The sequence below is a fragment of the Carya illinoinensis genome, chromosome 3 (assembly GCF_018687715.1).
Source record: "Carya illinoinensis cultivar Pawnee chromosome 3, C.illinoinensisPawnee_v1, whole genome shotgun sequence".
In the NCBI taxonomy this organism is placed as follows: Eukaryota; Viridiplantae; Streptophyta; class Magnoliopsida; order Fagales; family Juglandaceae; genus Carya; species Carya illinoinensis.
In genome coordinates this window covers 45,313,644-45,334,589 of record NC_056754.1, presented here as the reverse complement: position 1 = coordinate 45,334,589, position 20,946 = coordinate 45,313,644, and the positions used below count along the sequence as shown (strand labels likewise).

Genomic DNA, 20,946 nt, shown 5'->3' with positions numbered 1-20,946 from the left:
AGGTTTACAACCTTTATCAATATTGTAATATTCAAACCCATCAGTTGTGTATGGAACTTTGTGAACCTGTGATATCATATCAGTTATTATAAGTGTTATGCTTTTAGACAATTTGGATTGCCATCTTTTCAATACTAAAAGTGAGGAAATTATCTCATGTTAAAACTTTTCTCTACCAATCTTATGAACATTATGAACCTGTAATAATTTGAGAATGAGGAAACATATCTCAATACACAGAGCTTAAAATGGTTGCAATATCCAAGCTTCTTCAATACACCAACATCACAACACTACACCAAGTTTACAAGAATACAAAATAGAGTTCTACAATTGAACTCTAAAACATAGTCCACATGAACAGTCTACGACGTTGTCAGATCTTATTAATAGCTTTTGGTGTAGCAGTCTTATATGTCTTTCATCAATTATTGAGAGGGCCATGAGATACGATGTTCACCTGCAAGTAGATTAAAATATGGCTGAATAAAAAATCATGCAAAACTTGGACTCGCAGGGATGAGGGATTTAATATTTACCTGAGAAATAACACTTTGTTGTGTAGCAATTATTTGCGAAACACCTTATGGTGTGCCATGCAGTATTACCTCATCTGTGGGGTTTAATACATCTTCCGTATGTGATGTTGCCTACATTTAAATACATAAACAAATTATATAAGTAAAAAATAAATGTGTTAAAACAAAATGACATTATTTAAATTGCCTACACTTTTTCTTTGTCGCTTGCTACCAGTCTTTTTGTTTTTGGTTTGCAGCTTCTCTATTGTAGGTTGTCTCCTCTTTGATTGGGGCCTCCCTTTGCCTCTGACAACATGAGGACTCAACACTTTTTTCGAACTACCAGTTTCGGCATAAATGGAAGTATTAGTGCTTGCAACTGTGGTCTGGGGCTTTGATTTGGTGTAAATTGAATTCATTGCCTTTAGCTTCTGTGTCATGTCTAGGGAATTATCTTCGTTTTCACATGCATTTGTAGCTACTTCGTAACATAATTTTATCAAACCAGAGTACTGACTAGCAGCTGGTTTACCACTCAAGTCGTTGTAACTACTGGGAATGAGAGCATATCTACGTTTAATGTCCTTCCTCCACCTCTCCATAATGTATTTTTCTGGCAACTCTTGGACGTCTCTTGCGGCAAAAATAGAAAGAATGTGCCTACATATAATTCCTCTCATCTCAAATAGTCCACACATGCACTTTGCCTCACACTCTTCTTCATTGAAGTACGCCTGCAAAGTTGACTTCTTGATGCCATCTTCAACTTCTCTTTGGTCATTAACTTGATACATAGTAATTGCCCCTTCTGTTTTTATGTTAACACAGTGAGAGTAGATAATCCCCATTACTTTTGACTGCACTTCCTTAAATTTGGAATTTGTGTACACTGCTTGAAATTTTTTCTCCATGGGTAAATGAGATATACAAGGGACTGTACAATTAAATGAATGGAAATCCGCTGCCATCTCATTTTCTACTTTCTTCCTCAATGCATTGTCGAATTGATCTACGAATTCTTTCAATGTAGTTCCTGGATGTACATATCCATCAAAAAAGGCATTCATGCTCTCACTCCTCTGAGTTGGGCTCATCCCAGCCCAAAATGTATTTTTCAGGTATACCAGAACACAATACGTGCGCTCACTATAGAGACTCTGAAGCCATGCATTTTCATACAATTTGTAAGTGTCAATAAACACCTCCCAAGACTTCTCAAACTCGTCAGAAGTCTGAGAATCATACACACATCGCTGCAATGCACTTTTCAAACCACACTTAAATTCAGCATGTGAGCCCAACTTTTCTGGCAGTTTTCTCATTATGTGCCACAAACAGTATCTATGCCGGGTATTTGGAAAAGCTATTGCAATAGCATTTTTCATGGCTCTGTCTTGATCAGTGATGATAGCTTTTGGCACTCTCCCATCCATACACTTCAACCAAGTGTCAAATAACCAGACAAATTTTTCAGTATTTTCACTTGATATCAAGCCTACTCCCAAAAGTATTGACTGTCCATGGTGGTTCACACCCACAAACGGGGCAAATGGCATGCCATATCTATTTGTTAGGTATGTTGTATCAAATGTCACAACATCCCCAAAATACTCATATGTCGCTCTGCTGCGTGCATCAGCCCAAAAGACGTTTTTTAATCGACCATCATCATCCAAATCCATCGATGAGTAAAACCCATCATTCTTATACTGCATCCTCTCAAAATAACTACGAAGTGCATCAGCACCTCCTTTGCCAAGTCTAAGGTGTCGAGCCTTATCAATATAATTCCTTGTATCTTTTTCAATAAATGGAAGTTTCTCAAAGCCACCAGCCTCAACAACCAATGCATTAAAACTTTTGGCCATACCAATGCTTGCTTTGTCATTAATATCTAACTGCCTCTTCACGAAATCATCAATTGCACGATTACATCTAAAAAATCTTGCCTTTTGTGGACTTAACCCATGATTGTGTACATTATAAACAATAGTTATGCGTAAGACACCATCAACCAAACTTGCATTAATTCTCGCCTTACAATTAGCTTTCGTTGTCGGGCATGGTTTAGAAAGGTTGGTAATACGTTTCCTTGCCTTACCACCACGAACACAACCAACTGTTACATATTGAACAATCCCATCTTCTTCCCTTTTACTTCTTTGGGTCATTATGCCGAATCCAATCTATCTCCCATATTGCTTGTAGTAGTAAATGAGTTCTTTCTTAGTTTTAAAAAACATCCTTGGTGTTGGTTCTAAAACTCCATCATCATCATTTCTTGGCGTTGGTTCTGAAACCCCATCATCATTATTTCCCGGTGTTGGCTCTAATACCACATCAACATCATCATTCTCCAGCACTACTTCCTCATCATCTCTAACATTTGGGGTATCCATATCATTACTGTTTTCATCAAAAAACAGCGGTCGCCTAGTAGATGTGCATTCTTCCCCTTTCTCCATCAACAATAATCTTGATATATTTAAGCACAACACAACATGAAAGTAAAAAAAAATTAAATAAAGGCAATATGAAAACAACATAAAGAAAAGATATATAAAAGCATGATGGAGTAGATATATTGATATATTTCTTCAAGTTTGTTGGGATAAAACATGTACGTAATATTTTCTGACAACTTTGAAACTAGACTTCTGATCATGAACCCATGCATATTACTGACATTACCAATACACTATCCAAAGCAAAGATTATATGTGCACGCATGGTAATTAAATGAACTCCTTTATATATAACAAATTATATATATTTATATAATGGTGCTTAAATTATATATTTGATCAAAGCGTTTAATGAATTAATTAAATTTAAATATTGTACTCCAAGAGTTTAATTAATGAAGAAGCTAGGTAACTTTTCAAAGTTAGTAGCTGGTATGCAATATATATTAAATGGCCATTGTACGGCCCAATAGCTTTTCCTTTTATTTTTTCTTGATCCCTTGAGGTGGATTAATGCTTGATCTTTGGGGGGACGCAAAAAAGTTGGAAAGGAGGGAGAGATCAGGGAGGTATATGAAAGGGGGGGGGGGGTAGTCTGTTGTTTCTTGGATAGGTTTGAAATCAACAAAAACTCAGGAAAATCAAGGCACACACATACTGAACTGAAATAAAATGAATTTAGAGCAGTAAAAATCAAATGAATGCCTTCAAAACTAGAAGAAAGTTGATAAATTCCAATCAAGACCAGGCACACACATACTGAACTGAAAGGCACAAGCAATAATATTTAGAGCAGCAAAATCAAATGAATGCCTTCAAAACAAGAAGAAAGTTGATAAATTCTCCAAAAACACCAGGTACACGCATACTGAACTGAAAGGCACAAGCAATAATATTTAGAGCAGCAAAAATCAAATGAATGCCTTCAAAACAAGAAGAAAGTTGATAAATTCCAACCAAGACCAGGTACACGCATACTAAACTGAAAGGCACAAGCAGTAATATTTAGAGCAGCAAAAATCAAATGAATGCCTTCAAAACAAGATTTTAGTTCATACTAGAAAATTCCAACCAAGACCCAGTAAAATTTACCTTGAAGGAAGTCTTCGACAGCTTCATTGTGTCCGTCGATGGTGGAGGGGATGTCGATGGTAGAGGGGATTTGGGGGGAACGCACGGCAGGGAGGGGAATAAATTTGCTGTATTTGAAATGTGTGGGAAGATTTAGGTTGTAGAAGGAGGGTAATTTAGTCCATTCATATTTGAAAGTAGGGATAATTTCGTAATTTTTATCATGGGATTGCAATACAGTCCATTTAATCGGCCTGCATATAGAACTACTCGGAAAGTGAAAGATATGATCTTAGATTTCCCATTTCAATGATCATTGAATTTTTTAATGTTAACCCACTTGAACATGAGAATGCTCTCTTACCGTCTTGGACCATTTCTAATCTTTTGATCTAAAACTCTATCATCCTATTGATATTCACGAGTTCAGAGACTTTTTTTCTTAAGGTGCGAGTACTTCAAAGACTATTTTTTTATTTTATTTTTTATTTTTTATCTGCATTTTTTTATTATTATTTTTTAATGTAAAATGAGCATCATTTACCATAAACGGGACATTACAACTTTGACCAGATATATAATGTACAAGCCAACTACAACATTAATAGTCTCAGTATACAAATTTTTTTGTGATTGAAATAGTCTTGTCCATGCTGTCACTCTTACAGACCAAATGTTTGAGAGACAACATCACTCTGTCTAAGATAGAGTGCACATAACCCTATACTTTATCTAAGATAGAGTAGGTGAAACACTCGATGGACATAGTCCAACAGACAATGTGTTTTTTTGGTTATTTTATTTTATTTTCCTAAACAAACACATAACAGAAATTAAAGATACATGAAAAAAAATGAATTACAGTTTGAAAAGCTGTAGATCCACATTATGGAGCCCTCGACTCCCACATACAGAAAGACAAGAATTGTGACACAGAGATGATGACAATATAGGTCACACACTCTAAACGCTAGTGCTAAGTGTGCGTACATGCAAAAAATGTACAATAATAATCATAGTGGATAAATAAAAAGAGTCAATTAAGTACCAGAATTTTAAATACAAATTTACCAAAAATAAAAGCCTTTCAAAAGGTTATACAGTTATCCGTGAAAATAAAGTAAAAAGTCAAATATATAAACAAAAGGGAAACAAATTCCATGATCAAAAAGCGACCACATGTCACTCCTCTAGCGGAACTGATTCCTTAGGCTCAACGTCATCCTCTGCATCAAAGTCTACAATTCTATAAAATGGAACAGTAGGATGCGAATACCACATGAGACTATGAATTTCAGTAAGTAACCAACTAAACAATCTACGAGATAAAAACATATTTACACAACCAACATGTATGAGTGCACATACTAAAATATGCATGAGACCTAAAACCATCATTTTTTGTTAAAATGACCATTTTTCCAACACACGAAAAAAATTCCATTTGACCCAAAACACATCATTTTCCCAGAAATTGGTATTCATATCCATTTAATCATAAACTGCCATTTTTTCCAAAAATGGCCCAATATATCCATGCGAGACTTACCACCATCCCTATAGCTTACACTAGGCGAGAATTAGATGTAGGAATTACCACCATCCCTACTTACCACTATTCCTATAGTTAGCACCTTAGGAGGGGAATCACATACATGACTCTACCACCATCCCAGCAGTTCTTTTTTTTTTTTTTTTTTTCATTATTTTCAATTCATTCAGTACATATGTACCCAAAATCATTTCTTGACACAAAAACCCAATTTTCCTTCATAACACATGAAAATGCTTCCAACAGTGTAATGAGTATCATGACACAATGCACAACAAATAAAAAGAGAAAAAATGGTCTCAGAAAAAGGAAAGGAGAGTAGATTCAATCTTTTCATCTTGGGGTCTCAAAACTGATCCAATGAAAATGATTTCAAAACGGTAATTTAAACAAAATAACTTAACCATAGTAACTAAGTAAAATAAAATAGTGAAACCGAACAATGTGAATAATTTGAAATTAAGAGTCAATAAATAATAGATAGTAATTAATAATATGAAAAAGTACATTAAAATAAATTACACAATTTAAACAATAAAAATGATAAAATACCATAATAATAATAATCAATTTAAAATAACGGAACCTGTGACGCCCCCAAATCCCCACGCACAAACACGGGGAAATCGAGACGTCCGGATGATGACATCACGGGTCATCATCCTATCGACATGTGCCAAGTGTGTGTATATAAGCGACGAATGTGCACGAGAAATACGCAGCGAAAAGCAAGTCAATGACTAAGTACCAGAATTTTTCTTGTTTAATACAAAGTTGTTCAACACATACATAAATAAATATTACAAGACACAAACATAATTTTAAACTAAATACAAAGCATAAACTTCAGTACCCCGGCGGAGCCGCATCCTCGGGCTCAGCCTCCTCCTCCTCATCCTCGATCTCTGCACCAAAATCTACAGTACCAAAAATGGTGCCGCAGGTAAGTAAAACCCAAACACCATCAGATAAAAACATATATAACTCAAACAATATGCATGAAGTGATGCCAATGCACAAAACCCATAAAATCATATTTTTCCACACACGCCAAAAAATCCCATTTGGACCAAAAACAAATCCTTTCCAAATATCACGCCAAAAGTCACATTTGGCCCATCTCAAACTCAAACCGTTTACCAATTAAACCGTATGCAACATGACCTCCCCTAAGGGTCATCCGCACACCCTGGCTCTAGTGCCACGCCGCAAGTAACAACCACGCATGTGACACCTAAACAAGTGATGCCCAGTTTCGCGCCCTGTGCGTTCGTGTCCAAGCATCCTCTAGCCCTCGCCAGCGAAGGGCCACGGAGTCGGTGCGTAGAGCGATGCCCGGTTCCGCGCCCGGCGCGTTCGTAGCCAAGCATCCTCTAGCCCCCGCTCCCGTCGTTGTCCAGCGACAACTCAGGGGACGTCACTCAATTTATTACGCTCCCGAGTGACCAGAGGAGCTCCATCGGGATAATACCTCATCCCGGCTTGGGGTCGTGACACACACGCACCCGAAAATCCACTTACGCCAATAAAATAGGATTTTCTCAAATTTAAATAAAATGCACGCACATACACCATGTAAATGCGATATCAATGCACAAAAAGATCAACCAACCATAAATCAATAAAACAAGCAACTCCGTCCTCCATCCATCCGACCCCCGAACTCCTTGGACTCAGTCCGAAATCAGACAACCAACAACAAATATTTATTGAATGAGCAAAATATATTTAAATCTAAAAGTAGGGTTTGGAAAATACTTACAGTGCTATATAGTATTTTTAGAAAGCTCGCGGCGTTGCAAACGGCGGAAGGAAAGCAACATAACAGTGAAATTTCACTGTGGCCGTGGGTTGTAAAATACCCACTTTTGAATGGGGACAAACCAAGGCTCGGAATTGATAGGGAATGGCCTTGAAATATTTATGAAGCTAAGGGAAATGAGTTTTGGCCGTGGGTGGTGGTGGAAATGGCGGTCGAAGGCCAAAAAGGGGCTGAACGGAGTTGAGCTCGTGGGAGCTGCTCCGGCAACGGATCGAGGCCGGAAATGGGTGGTTTAGGTTGGCAAGAGGTAGGGGAAGAAGCTGTGAAGAGATGGTGGCCGGAGGTGGTGCGACGGCGCCTGAAACGGTGAAAAACCGTATGGCTTGGAGGAGCTCGTGGTGGCTAACGGTGGTTCGGATGGAGGTGAAACTTGGTGGGGATGTTCACCGATGAGAGGGAAAGAAAATTGTGTGGGTGGTGTAGGCCACGCCGCCGGCGAGTGGCGGTTCTAGGCTGCAAAAGCAACCGGCGACAGGGGCAAAAACAGAGCAGGTGCAGTGACTTCCGGGGGCTCGTGGTGGCTAACGGCTGGTCCGATGGCTCTGAAAATTGGTGGGGATGATCTCTGGTGGAGGGGGAAGAGAATGGTGGTGGTGGTGCACTAAACGGTGGCCGGACGACAGAGAACTGGGCGGTGACGGGAAGGAGAAAAAGAAGCTGTTCGGCATACGCAGGAGAGAAAGGAGAAGAAAGAAGAAGAAAAGAAAGAAAAAGAAAGAAAAAGAAGGAAAAAGGAAAAAGAAAAATGAAAAAGAGAAAAGAAAAAGAAAAGATAAGGGAAAGGAAATGAGATCCAGTCCTCACTCCGGAAACCAAAACTGATCCGTCGAAAACAATTTTAAAAACCGTAAAACGACTAAATAAATTAAACACCACATCAAATAAATAAAAACCAATTAAAATACATTAATTTAAAATAAATAAACCAATATATTAATTAAAATAAAAACAACACTTCAGTGAAAGTACACGTAAAAGCGGGTTATCACATCCTCCCCCCTTAAAACAAATTTCGTCCTAGAAATTTGCAAGCTCAACCCCCAACTTAAAACAAGCCACATAAAATCACATAAACCATCTGTGACCAAGATTAAGATACGTACCTTCATTACTCAAACAAGTATGGGTATTGTTCCCTCATGTTCGCTACTCGCTCTCAAGAGAAGTCTTGAGCTAACGGATCTCCCTATGCCACTTTAACCAAAGGTATCGCCTTGGACCTCAACTGTTGCTCCTTCCAATCCATGATCTACGACGGAACAACCTCATAAGTGAGATCCGGTTGCAACTGAATACTCTCTGGGTCGACAAAGCGTGGCTCTTGTTGTCCAAAACTCTTCTTCAAGGACGATACGTGGAAGACATCATGAATATCCCCAAAATACTCTGGCAAAGCAACTCTATAGGCGACGGACCCTACCTTCTCCAGAATCTGAAAAGGGCCGACATACCTCGGATCCAGTTTCCTCTTCTTACCAAAACGCTTAACACCTCTCATGGGAGAGACTTTGAGATAAACCCAATCACCTTGTTCAAAAGATAACTCTCTCCTCCTGGTATCAGCGTAGCTTTTCTGACGACTCTGAGCTGCCGCCATTTTATCCCTGATGATCCAAACTTGGCTTTGCATCTCTTGAATTATTTCGGGTCCAATTATCCTACTCTCCCCGACTTCATCCCAACACAAGGGCGATCTGCACTTCCTCTCGTAAAGAGTTTCATAGGGAGCCATCTGAATGGTCGCATGGAAGCTGTTATTATATGCAAACTCTATGAGTGGCAAATGGTTTTCCCAACTCCCTTGAAATTCCATGACACATGCTCGCAACATGTCTTCAAGAGTCTGAATGGTGCGCTCTGATTGGCCGTCTGTCTGCGGGTGATATGCAGTACTAAACTTCAACTTAGTACCCAAAGCTGCCTGCAAACTCTTCTAGAACTACGACGTGAACCTTGGATCTCGATCTGACACTATACTCTTTAGTATGCCATGCAGCCGCACTATTTCTTTCACATACAAGCGTATCAACTTACCCAAGGAATCGATGTTATTAACAGGCAAGAAATGTGTACTCTTCGTTAACCGGTCAACAATCACCCAAACAGAATTTTTCCCACTAGGCGTCCTCGGCAAGCTCACTACAAAGTCCATCGTGATGTCATCCCATTTCCACTCAGAAATAGGGAGGGGTTGGAGCATACCAGCGGGTCTTTGATGCTCGGCCTTCACTTGACGGCATGTGTGGCATTTCTCAACATACAAGGCAATATCCCTCTTCATTCCATCCCACCAATAATTTTTCTTCAAGTCCCGGTATATCTTCGTACTGCCGGGATGAACTAAATAAGGGGCCGCATGAACTTCTGCCATGATCCACTCCTTGAATTCTGAATCTTCGGGAACCACTCTGCGATCTCGGAACTGAAGTATTCCATCTTTATCCATACTATAGTGCAACGGCCCTCGAGATTTTCTGACTCTTTTTCTTATATTCAGTAGCTTCGGATCCTTCCTTTGAAGAGTTTTCAATTCCTCAAAATCAGTTACCAGAATATCAAGGACTGAAGATAAAATCTCTTCTTGCTGTGAACTTTCAATAAGGAGCCTTCTCATCCCACAAAGCAAAGAATCCAATTCTGACGGCTCGGCTTCATCTTCTAAGTGCGATTTTCGGCTCAAAGCATCAGCAACTATATTTGCCTTCTCTGGATGATACTTGATCTCACACTGGTAGTCACTGATTAACTCCAGTCATCGCCTTTGCCTCATGTTCAGATTTTTTTGGAAAAATAAGTGCTTCAAGCTCTTGTGATCGGTGTATACTTCACAAGCTCCCCCGTACAAAAAGTGCCGCCAGATCTTGAGAGCAAAAACAATCGCAGCCAATTCCAAATCGTGCGTCGGATAATTCTTCTCATGGTCCTTTAGCTGACGAGACACATAGGCAACAACCCGTCTTTCCTGCATAAGGACACAACCCAATCTAAATTTAGACGCATCGCTGAAGACTACGAATGGCTTATGCGGTTCTGGAAGCGCTAACACTGGTGCCGTCGTCAACCTGCTCTTCAATTCTTGGAAGCTTCTCTCACACTTATCTGACCAAACAAAGTCTGCATTCTTCCGAGTCAAAGCTGTGAGAGGTCCGGATAGGCGAGCAAATCCCTCCACAAATCTTCGGTAATATCCGGCAAGTCCCAAGAAACTCCGGATCTCGCGTACTGTAGTCGGACGCTGCCATGACAAAATGGCTTCCACCTTACTAGGATCAACAACCACTTCGTCTCGGGAAATCACATGCCCAAGAAATCTGACTTCCTCCAACCAGAATTCACACTTGCTGGGCTTGGCGTACAACTGGTGTTCTCTCAATTTCCCAAGTACCAGACGAAGATGATACACATGCTCTTCAACATCTCGGGAATAAATCAGAATATCATCAATAAAAACCACCACAAAGGAATCCAGATAAGGTCAAAATACTCGATTCATTAAATCCATAAAAGCAGCAAGGGCATTAGCTAACCCAAACGGCATCACCTTAAATTCATAATGCCCATATCTCGACCTGAAAGCAGTTTTGGACACATCCTTGTCTCTGATCCTCAGCTGGTAGTATCCCGACCTCAAATCAATCTTCAAGAACACAACTGCTCCTCGAAGCTGATCAAATAAATCATCTATCCGTGGGAGAGAATATTTATTTTTGATGGTCACCTTATTTAATTCCCGATAATCAATGCACATACGGAGGGTTCCATCTTTCTTTTTAACGAACAACACTAGCGCACCCCACGGCGAAGTACTAGGCTGGATAAATCCCTTATCTACCAGCTCTTGCAACTGAGTCTTCAACTCTTTTAATTCAGCCGGTGCCATGCGATAATGAGCTTTATGCACAGGAGCCGCTCCAGGTTCTATGTCTATAACAAATTCCATTTCTCGGACAGGGGGTAGACCAGGCAAGTCATCCACAAACACATCGGGGAATTCTTCCACAACTGGAATATCTGCCAAAGTCTTCTTCTCAGACGGCGTAGACACCATCTAAACTAAGAATGCATCCACTCCCCATGCAATCTCTCTTCTTGCTTGAATTGCCGATATAATTACCGGCTTTTCTTTTAACTTACTCCCTGCAAATTCCAGACAATCACCATCTGGAAGTTGAAAGGTAATTACCCGACTTCTACAATTAATACTCGCAGAATAACGGTATAGCCAATCCATCCCGAGAATGATATCAAAACCCAACAGCTTAACCACCACCAAATCAGCATCCAAGAACCTTCCATCAAAATTTAACGGGCATCCCAAAGCAACCTTGGAACACCACACAATTTCACCATCGGGTAAAGCCACTACCAATGACTTTGGTAAAGGTTCCGTGACCAAATTACACATCCGCGCAAACGTGGAAGATACAAATGACTGTGAAGCACCCGAATCAAACAAAGTGCAAGCATAAAACTCATACAAACAGACTCTCCCTAAACCAAACACATTAACCCATGAAATCCAAAAAACAAAGGAGAAACCAAATACACCAAAAATTAAATCCAACATAAAATTAAATTAAATCCATACCTGTAATTACTCCAGCATCATGGGTCGCTGGCGCCTCATCATCCACATCTTCGGGTGTGACAGCATAAACTCGGGCTTCCACTGCTTGTCTTGGATTTGTTCTTCCTCCGTGTCTACCTCCACGGCTTCCTTGAACTCTGACGAGGCACTCACGAGCAATATGGCTGATTTGGCCTCATCGATAACACTGGGGTCCGCCACTCAGCAGACACTCGCCCTCATGAGCTCTATTACATGCTCCATAAATTGGCACCCATCCTCCCATACGAACACCTGAGGACACTTGAGGTCGAGTTCCGGTTCGCTAAACAAATTTCTGAGGCGAACCCGAGCTGCTTCCTTCACCAGAAAAACTCCGCCTCTTATGCCCTGGAGGGGAGCCCATACTCAGATTATTCTCTCGCTCCACAAGGGTGGCCACATCCACTAAGTCCTGAAAAGTGGATATCCGGTGGCTGACCACCATATGGTGTATATCAGGGCGTAGTCCCTCCTGGAAATGCTCAGCTCGCATCTCCTCTGTGGCGATGAGGTGGGGAGCAAACCGCCCAAGTTCTATAAATTTTCGGGCGTACTGTTCCACTGTCGTGCTCCCTTGAACCAAATTTGAGAACTCTCTTGCCTTTTGCTTCCTTATAGAAGCGGGAAAGAAGCGGTCGTTAAATTCTTTCTTGAAGCGCTGCTAGGTCACAGCGGCGAAAGATCCCAATTCTGATTCCAGCATCACCCTCTTGGTATCCCACCAATCAGAAGCGGTGCCTTGCAACAGATAGCTGGTGTAGAGTACTTGTTGCGCCTCGATGCAACCACACACTTCAAAAGTTCTTTCCAAGTCCTTGATCCACTTTCCAGCCTGAAGTGGATCCTCTTCTCCAGTGAAGTGTGGAGTCCTATGCGCCAGAAAGCGCTCATAGGTGCATCCGGCTTGCACCATGCTACTAGATCCTCCCGGGTATAGTCAAGGCCCTCCCTGATGTGGCTAAGGACCTCCTGGTTGCGGCCAAAGTCCTCCTTGTTGTAGACAAGGCCCTCCTTGTGGCGGCCAGGAACCCCCTTGTTGTGGCCAAGGTCCTCCTGGTTGTGGCCAAGACCCTGACTACTGTGGCCTAAAATTTTGCTGCATAAACTCCGTCATCTGCCGTATTGCTTAGGCTATGGAGTCATCTCTTGATGCATTGTCCCGTGGCTCCTGAGTGGATTTCCTTGGTCTCACCATTTTTCCTACCACCACAACCATTGACCCCCTTTAAGAAAACAAAAACAAATAAAACCGACAACAAACAAAAAGAAAAAGCAAAGACCAACACCACATAACAAGAAACAAAAAGAACCCAGCTTGCAAAAACATAACTAAATGAATAAAAACAAGCAAACAAGCCCAAACAAATAAAACAAATCAAATAATAACTTTACTTAACATAATTTTTAAAACACAACCTTAAAAACATTCTGGTACTACCTACGGGACATGTGGTTTTACCCAGAGCCAAACCGCTTTGATACCATCTGTGACGCCCCCAAATCCCTACGCACGAAAACGGGGAAATCGAGACGTCCGGATGATGACATCACGGGTCATCATCCTATCAACGTGTGCCAAGTGTGTGTATATAAGCGACGAATGTGCATGAGAAATACGCAGCGAAAAGCAAGTCAATAACTAAGTACCAGAATTTTTTTTGTTTAATACAAAATTGTTCAACACATACATAAATAAATATTACAAGACACAAACATAATTTTAAATGAAATACAAAGCATAAACTTCAGCACCCCGGCGGAGCCGTATCCTCGGGCTCAGCCTCCTCCTCCTTCTCCTCGATCTCTGCACCAAAATCTACGGTACCAAAAATGGTGCCGCAGGTAAGTAAAACCCAAACACCACCAGATAAAAATATATAGAACTCAAACAATATGCATGAAGTGATGCCAATGCACAAAACTCATAAAATCATATTTTTCCACACACGCCAAAAAATCCCATTTGGCCCAAAAACAAATCCATTCCAAATATAACGCCAAAAGTCACATTTGGCCCATCTCAAACTCAAACCGTTTACCAATTAAACTGTATGCAACATGACCTCCCCTAAGGGTCATCCGCACACCCTGGCTCTAGTGTCACACCGCAGTTAACGACCACGCATGTGACACTTAAACAAGTGATGCCCAGTTCCGCGCCCCGCGCATTCGTGGCCAAGCATCCTCTAGCCCTCGCCAGCGAAGGGCCACGGAGTCGGTGCGTAGAGCGATGCCCGGTTCCGCGCCCGGCGCGTTCGTAGCCAAGCATCCTCTAACCCCCGCTCCCGGCGTCGTCCAGCGACAACTCAGGGGACGTCACTCAGTTTATTACGCTCCCGAGTGACCAGAGGAGCTCCACCGGGATAATACCCCATCCCGGCTTGGGGTCGTGACACACACGCACCCGAAAATCCACTTACACCAATAAAACAGGATTTTCTCAAATTTAAATAAAACGCACGCGCATGCACCATGTAAATGCGATATCAATGCACAAAAAGATCAACCAACCATAAATCAATAAAACAAGCAACAAATATTTATTGAATGAGTAAAATATATTTAAATCTAAAAGTAGGGTTTGGAAAATACTTACAGCGCTATATGGTATTTTTAGAAAGCTCGCGGTGTTGCAAACGGCGGAAGGAAAGCAACGTAACAGTGAAATTTGACTGTGGCCGTGGGTTGTAAAATACCCACTTTTGAACGGGGACAAACCAAGGCTTGAAATTGATAGGTAATGGCCTTGAGATATTTATGAAGCTAAGGAAAATGAGTTTTGGCCGTGGTTGGTGGTGGAAATGGCGGTCGAAGGCCAAAAAGGGGCTGAACGGAGTTGAGCTCGTGGGAGCTGCTCCGGCAACGGATCGAGGCCAGAAATTGGTTTAGGTCGGAAAGAGGTAGGGGAAGAAGCTGTGAAGAGATGGTGGCCGGAGGTGGTACGACAGCGCCGAAAACGGCGAAAACGGTGAAAAACCGTATGGCTTGGAGGAGCTCGTGGTGGCTAATGGTGGCTCAGATTGAGGTGAAACTTGGTGGAGATGTTCACCGGTGAGAGGGGAAGAAAACTGGGTGGGTGGTGTAGGCCACGCCGCCGGTGAGCGGCGGTTCTGGGCTGCGAAAGCAACTGGCGACAGGGGCAAAAACAGAGCAGGTGCAATGACTTCCGAGGGCTCACGGTGGCTAACGGCTGGTCCGATGGCTCTGAAAATTGGTGGGGATGATCTCTGGTGGAAGGGGAAGAGAATGGTGGTGGTGGTGCACTAAACGTTGGCCGGACGGCAGAGAACTGGGCGGTCAAAGGGGCGGCGACGGGAAGGAGAAAAAGAAGCTGTTCGGCGTACGCGGGAGAGAAAGGAGAAGAAAGAAGAAGAAAAGAAAGAAAAAGAAAGAAAAAGAAGGAAAAAGGAAAAAGAAAAAGGAAAAAGAGAAAAGAAAAAGAAAATATGAGGGAAAAGAAATGAGATCCAGTCCTCACTCCGGAAACCAAAACTGATCCGCCGAAAACGATTTTAAAAACCGTAAAACGACTAAATAAATTAAACACCGCATCAAATAAATAAAAACCAATTAAAATACATTAATTTAAAATAAATAAACCAATATATTAATTAAAATAAAAACAACACTTCAGTGAAAATACACGTAAAAGCGGGTCATTACAGAACCAATAAAATAATTAGTAAAACAACTAATTAAAAATTCAAGGAAATGAGGGATGTCACACAAATTTTCAACCTTGGTGGAAAAAAAAAACACTAAGCAAAGTGGCGGAGGTGGCGGGTGACCCTAAGAGCATGATAGATAGCCAAGTTTGAAGAAGACGAAGTCGCTGGCCCAAAAATGCCGGGCATGGCGGTAGCGGAAACACTAGTGTAGTGGCGCATGGATGTCATGCTCGAGCTTTAACCTGCATGTGTGATTCACACGCTGCCCCTTTTGACTCAAATCTTCAGCCATATGAAAGATCGACTCCTTGGAAAACCTGTAGTGGGGTGTGTGTTAGCTGCTTGATTCCAGAAAACAATAGATCGACTTCTTCCATGCTTTGAATGGAAAATAGCTAAAACACACGGACAAAAAAATAAAACTATATAAGTGGGAGAAGGGAGAAAGGGAGGGAGGGAGGAGCCAAAGCTCCACCCCCCCCCCCCCCCCCGGGGGTCGGTTTTCTATGGAGTTTTCTAGAGAGAAGTCAGACTCTCTCTCTCTCTCTCTCTCTCTAAAACTTTCCTCCATGCTCGAAGATGTGCCATTTGAGTACTTCAAAGACTTAATTTAGGAAGTTGCTTGTTTAAATTTTTATCAGTTCTTTATCATATATGTAGCCAGGACCTTTTTTTATCTTACTTTGTGCATATGTTGCTAGCAAATGAACGTGACTTTAATGTCATCATAAGCTAGATAAAAACTGAAGAACATAGATGGACATGTCGTGGTGCATATAGATATTATATATATAAATTATATATATTATATATATTATATATATATATATTGGTATGGTTTATTCCCCCTACGTACTTAGGTACTTTTGGTTTTGGAAATGGCATAACAAAATAAAATATCTTTTGCTGCCTTAATTATATGTTTCTCGTTGTCCTCTACAGCTGATCTCTCAAATAATTGGTTCGGTCTCTCTAAAAACCATGTCCATTTATATAACTAGCACAATGACAAGAAAAATGGTCTTTTGGGTGGTCCTCTCCTGTGGAAGGTAGAGGTTTTCTGCTTAGTCCTGTGACTAAGCTGGTGTCTCTTAGGCGTAAGCTTTTAGAGTTCTGTCTAAACAATGGAGGATGACATCTCACAAAGGTGGTGTAGTCTTAACCTTACTGAAGAAGAGCAACAAGAGCTCCAACTTCCAGAAGATGCAGTCACGGCTACTAAGCTCAGAGGACACCATTGTCTCCTGGCTATGGTCCTCAATGACCGTTATGCTAACAGGGAGGCCTTTAAGTCCACTATGTCCAAAGTATGGAACACAGAAGGATGGATATCATACAGGGACTTAGGACCCAACAAGTTTCTGCTCGAGTTCCAACTTATTATAGATAAGGAGAAGGTTCTCCAGGGAAGACCCTGGTCCTTTGATCGCCACCTGGTTAGTCTCAAGGAATTTGAAGGTGTGTTGACCCCAAATGAGGTACAGTTCGACACAGAAATATTTTGGGCACAAATACATAACCTCCCGTTTGCAGGGATGAACGAGATGGTGGGGAGGAAAGTAGGCGAAACTATAGGCAGGGTGCATCTGGTAGAAGTGGATGACCAGGGCTATGGATGGGGGAGCTTCCTTAGAATAAGGGTAGAGGTAAGCATCAGTAAACCTCTCAAGAGAGGCAGAATGATCAATCTGGAAGGCAAACAATGTTGGGCTTATTTCAAATATGAACGTCTTCCCACGATGTGTTACAAGTGTGGTTTGTTGAAGCATCCAAACGGCAAGTGTCCTAACTTCAACTTGGCATCTCAACCCCAAGAGCAGTTTGGACCTTGGCTGAGGGCATCTTCTGCCCATCATCATCACCTGGCAGTGAAGAAGTACGGAGGGTCACCTTCTTCCCCTTCACGAGAGTCTCCATCACAAGGTCATAGACACGAGGGAGGAACTCAACAGGGTTGCAATGGCAAGCTTCAACCACCACCAGAGGTGGAGTTCACATGGCAGGAACCACTAGTTAATATCCTACAGTCCACTCCTTTGTCCAGTGAGCATATCAATTCCCCTCCTGCACAGGCCTGCAGCCTGCTACACAGTTCAGAGGCAACTCAGGACATGGGGAACCAAGAGGTGCAAAGTGGTGTATTTCTGTCCCATCATGGGATAGCAGGTCACAAGTCAGGTCACAAGAGCCAAAAACTTCCTTTTTCTGTGAAAAACTCTTGCAGGTTGGTCGAGCAAAGCCTTAAAGTTAAGGCCAAATCCCCAAAGCAATCCTCTCCTGCAAAAGGAAAGGTAAACTCTCCTAGGGGTCAGAAAAGCAAGAAGAGTCCTGTGGGGTGTAAAAGGTCCCCCACCAACAGGAGATGGAAACTGAGAGCTCGAGTGGGCCCAAAGAACAACATTGAGCATCTTAAGGATGGGCTGATGGGCCTTGAGCAAATTGACAAAGCCCAGAAAAGGAAGGCCTTGACTGAGACAGGATCTGGTGTTAGGAAAAAACTAAGGTTAGTTGATGAGGAAGGGGGAGAGGTAGTTAGTGCAGGGGCAGTGGCTGCTATGCAGCCCTGCCCACCCTCATGAAAATTCTAAGCTGGAACTGCCGAGGGCTTGGGAACCCTCGGACAGTTCGTGAGCTTCACTCATTGGTGAAGCAAAAGTGCCCCCTAGTAGTGTTCCTATCAGAAACTAAAAGCAGGAGGGGGAGGATGGAACAGACTAGGAACAGGCTTGGTTTTGATCAAAGTTTTGTGGTTGACAGTATTGGGAAAGGTGGCGGTTTGGCAATGTTATGGAAAGATGAGGTGAAGGCTCAGTTACATTCTTACTCCAGGAGTCATATTGCAATAACTGTATCATCTGAGCATGGAGGGCAGCCGTGGCTCCTGTCAGGTTTTTATGGGCACCCAGTAGTGGAGAAAAGGAAAGGAAGTTGGCAACTGTTAAGGATGTTGAAGCCTGAGAACCCCACCCCATGGCTTTGCATGGGGGACTTCAATGAAATCCTTAGTTTGGCTGAGAAGTCAGGTGCTGCCTCTAGGCCTTTCTCTCAGATGGAGAGGTTTAGGGAAGCACTTGATGCATGTGACCTTAGTGACCTGGGCTATAGAGGCTCAAAGTACACATGGAGCAATAAAAGAGATGGTGGCAACTTCACTAAAGAGAGGTTAGATAGAGCAGTGGGAAATGCAGCTTGGCCATTACTCTACAGCAACTGGGAAGTGCATGTCCTTCCTGTCCTAAACTCTGACCACTCTCCTTTGCTCCTTGTATGTGACAATGGAACAGGTATGTCGAGGAAGGGACACAAGCTTTTCAGGTATGAAGCTTCCTGGTCCAAAAGAGAAGGCTGCAAGGACACAATAAAAAGAGCCTGGTTGGAAGCTTCCCATGGGGGTCATTCACTCAGATCCATCAACTATGGCCTTGCAAACTGCAAACTCCACCTGGGAAGATGGAAGAGAATTGATACAGTCAGCCAAACCACATTAATCAGGCAGAAGAGTGACAGAATTCGACAGTTGCAGGAATCAAACCAAGGAGACTTTAATGACTCTATAAGGAATTTGCAAAGGGAAGTGGATGCAATGCTGGCAGAAGATGAAATCAAATGGAGACAAAGGTCCAAGCAACTCTGGCTAAAGGAAGGGGACAAGAACTCTAAATATTTCCACAAATGTGCATCCCAAAGAAGGCAAAATAATACCATTAAAGTGGTGAAGAATGAGAGAGGAGAGTATGCCAGGGATCATGGAAGTATATGCTCCTTCTTCCAGAGGTACTATCAGGACCTCTTTAGTTCCTCTCACCCGAGAGGAATTGATGAGGCTCTTCAAGCTGTTGAGCCCATGGTGAACTCTGAGATGATCAGGTATTTACTAGTGGAGTGCACCCTTGAGGAAGTTAAGAATGCAGTTTTTGAGATGCAACCTCTGAGCTCTCCAGGGCCAGATGGTTTTTCTGCTGGTTTTTATCAGGACAACTGGGCAGTAGTGGGAGACAAGTTATTCTCAGCAGTGAAGAACTTTTTCTCAACCAGGACAGGAATAGGTGAGGTAAATTACACGCACATTGTCTTAATTCCCAAGAAGAAATGCCCTGAATTAGTCACCGAGTACAGGCCTATAAGCCTGTGCAATGTTCTTTACAAAATTGTTGCCAAGGTCTTAGCTAACAGGTTAAAAGCTTTCCTGCCATCCATAATCTCACCAGCACAGAGTGCTTTTGTCCCAGGGCGTTTGATTTCAGATAACATTATAGTGGCATATGAGGCCATGCATTCAATGAAGTACAGGATGAGAAGCAAGAAAGAGGGATATATGGCCTTGAAACTAGACATGAGCAAGGCCTATGACCGTATAGAGTGGGACTTCTTGGAAGCTGTGATGAGAAAGATGGGTTTTGCTGAAGCATGGTCCAAGCTTATCATGGAATGTGTGACCTCAGTGAGTTACTCCCTCCTTATCAATGGTGAACCTCAAGAAAGCTTCCTCCCAACTAGAGGGCTGAGGCAAGGGGACCCCCTTTCCCCTTACCTCTTTATTCTGTGCTCTGAAGTCCTTGGTGGAATGCTAGAAAAAGCTGAGGAGAAAGGTTTAGTTACTGGGTTCCCTTTTGCTAGGGGCTCTCTATTGGTTAATCACCTCTTTTTTGCAGACGATAGCCTGCTCTTTTGCAGGGCCAATACACTGGAATGGACCAGATTAATCAAGATCCTCACCATTTATGAACATGCATCTGGTCAGAGGTTAAACATGGACAAAACAGCAATCTTCTTTAGCAAGAACACCAGTGCACAAAACAAAGAAACCATCCTCAATGCAGCTGGAGTTAAGGAAGCAAGGTGTTTTGAGAAGTACCTGGGCCTACCCTCGTATGTGGGAAGGCATAAACTGGCAGCTTTCAGGCCTATCTTGGACTCTATTAGAAACAGGATCCAGAATTGGAAGGTTAAGTTCATGTCTCAGGCAGGGAGAGAAGTTCTGCTAAAATCGATAGTTCAAGCAATCCCAACCTATTGTATGAGCATGTTTAAGCTCCCAAAGGCCATTCTCAAGAACATAAACAAGCTGGTGCAACAGTTCTGGTGGGGAAGCAGAGATGAGAAAATTAAAACCCAGTGGATCCCATGGAAAAAGCTTGGACAAACAAAGAGCACAGGGGGACTGGGCTATAGGGACTTTAATGACTTCAATGTGGCCCTTCTAGCAAAGCAGGGCTGGAGAATTATCCAGCAACCTCA

The 20,946-nt window shown here is 42.2% G+C and overlaps 1 protein-coding gene across 1 annotated transcript; it reads right to left on the bottom strand.

Annotated features, from left to right (window-relative positions):
- Positions 1 to 424: 424 nt before the first annotated feature.
- LOC122304864 (protein FAR1-RELATED SEQUENCE 5-like) lies at positions 425 to 2,692 on the bottom strand. The gene is made up of 3 exons (XM_043117127.1): positions 731 to 2,692; positions 609 to 650; positions 425 to 460 (listed from the first exon to the last, which is right to left on the bottom strand). Exons 1-3 carry the CDS (start codon positions 2,690 to 2,692, stop codon positions 425 to 427), a joined length of 2,040 nt encoding a protein of 679 aa, XP_042973061.1.
- Positions 2,693 to 20,946: the final 18,254 nt, after the last annotated feature.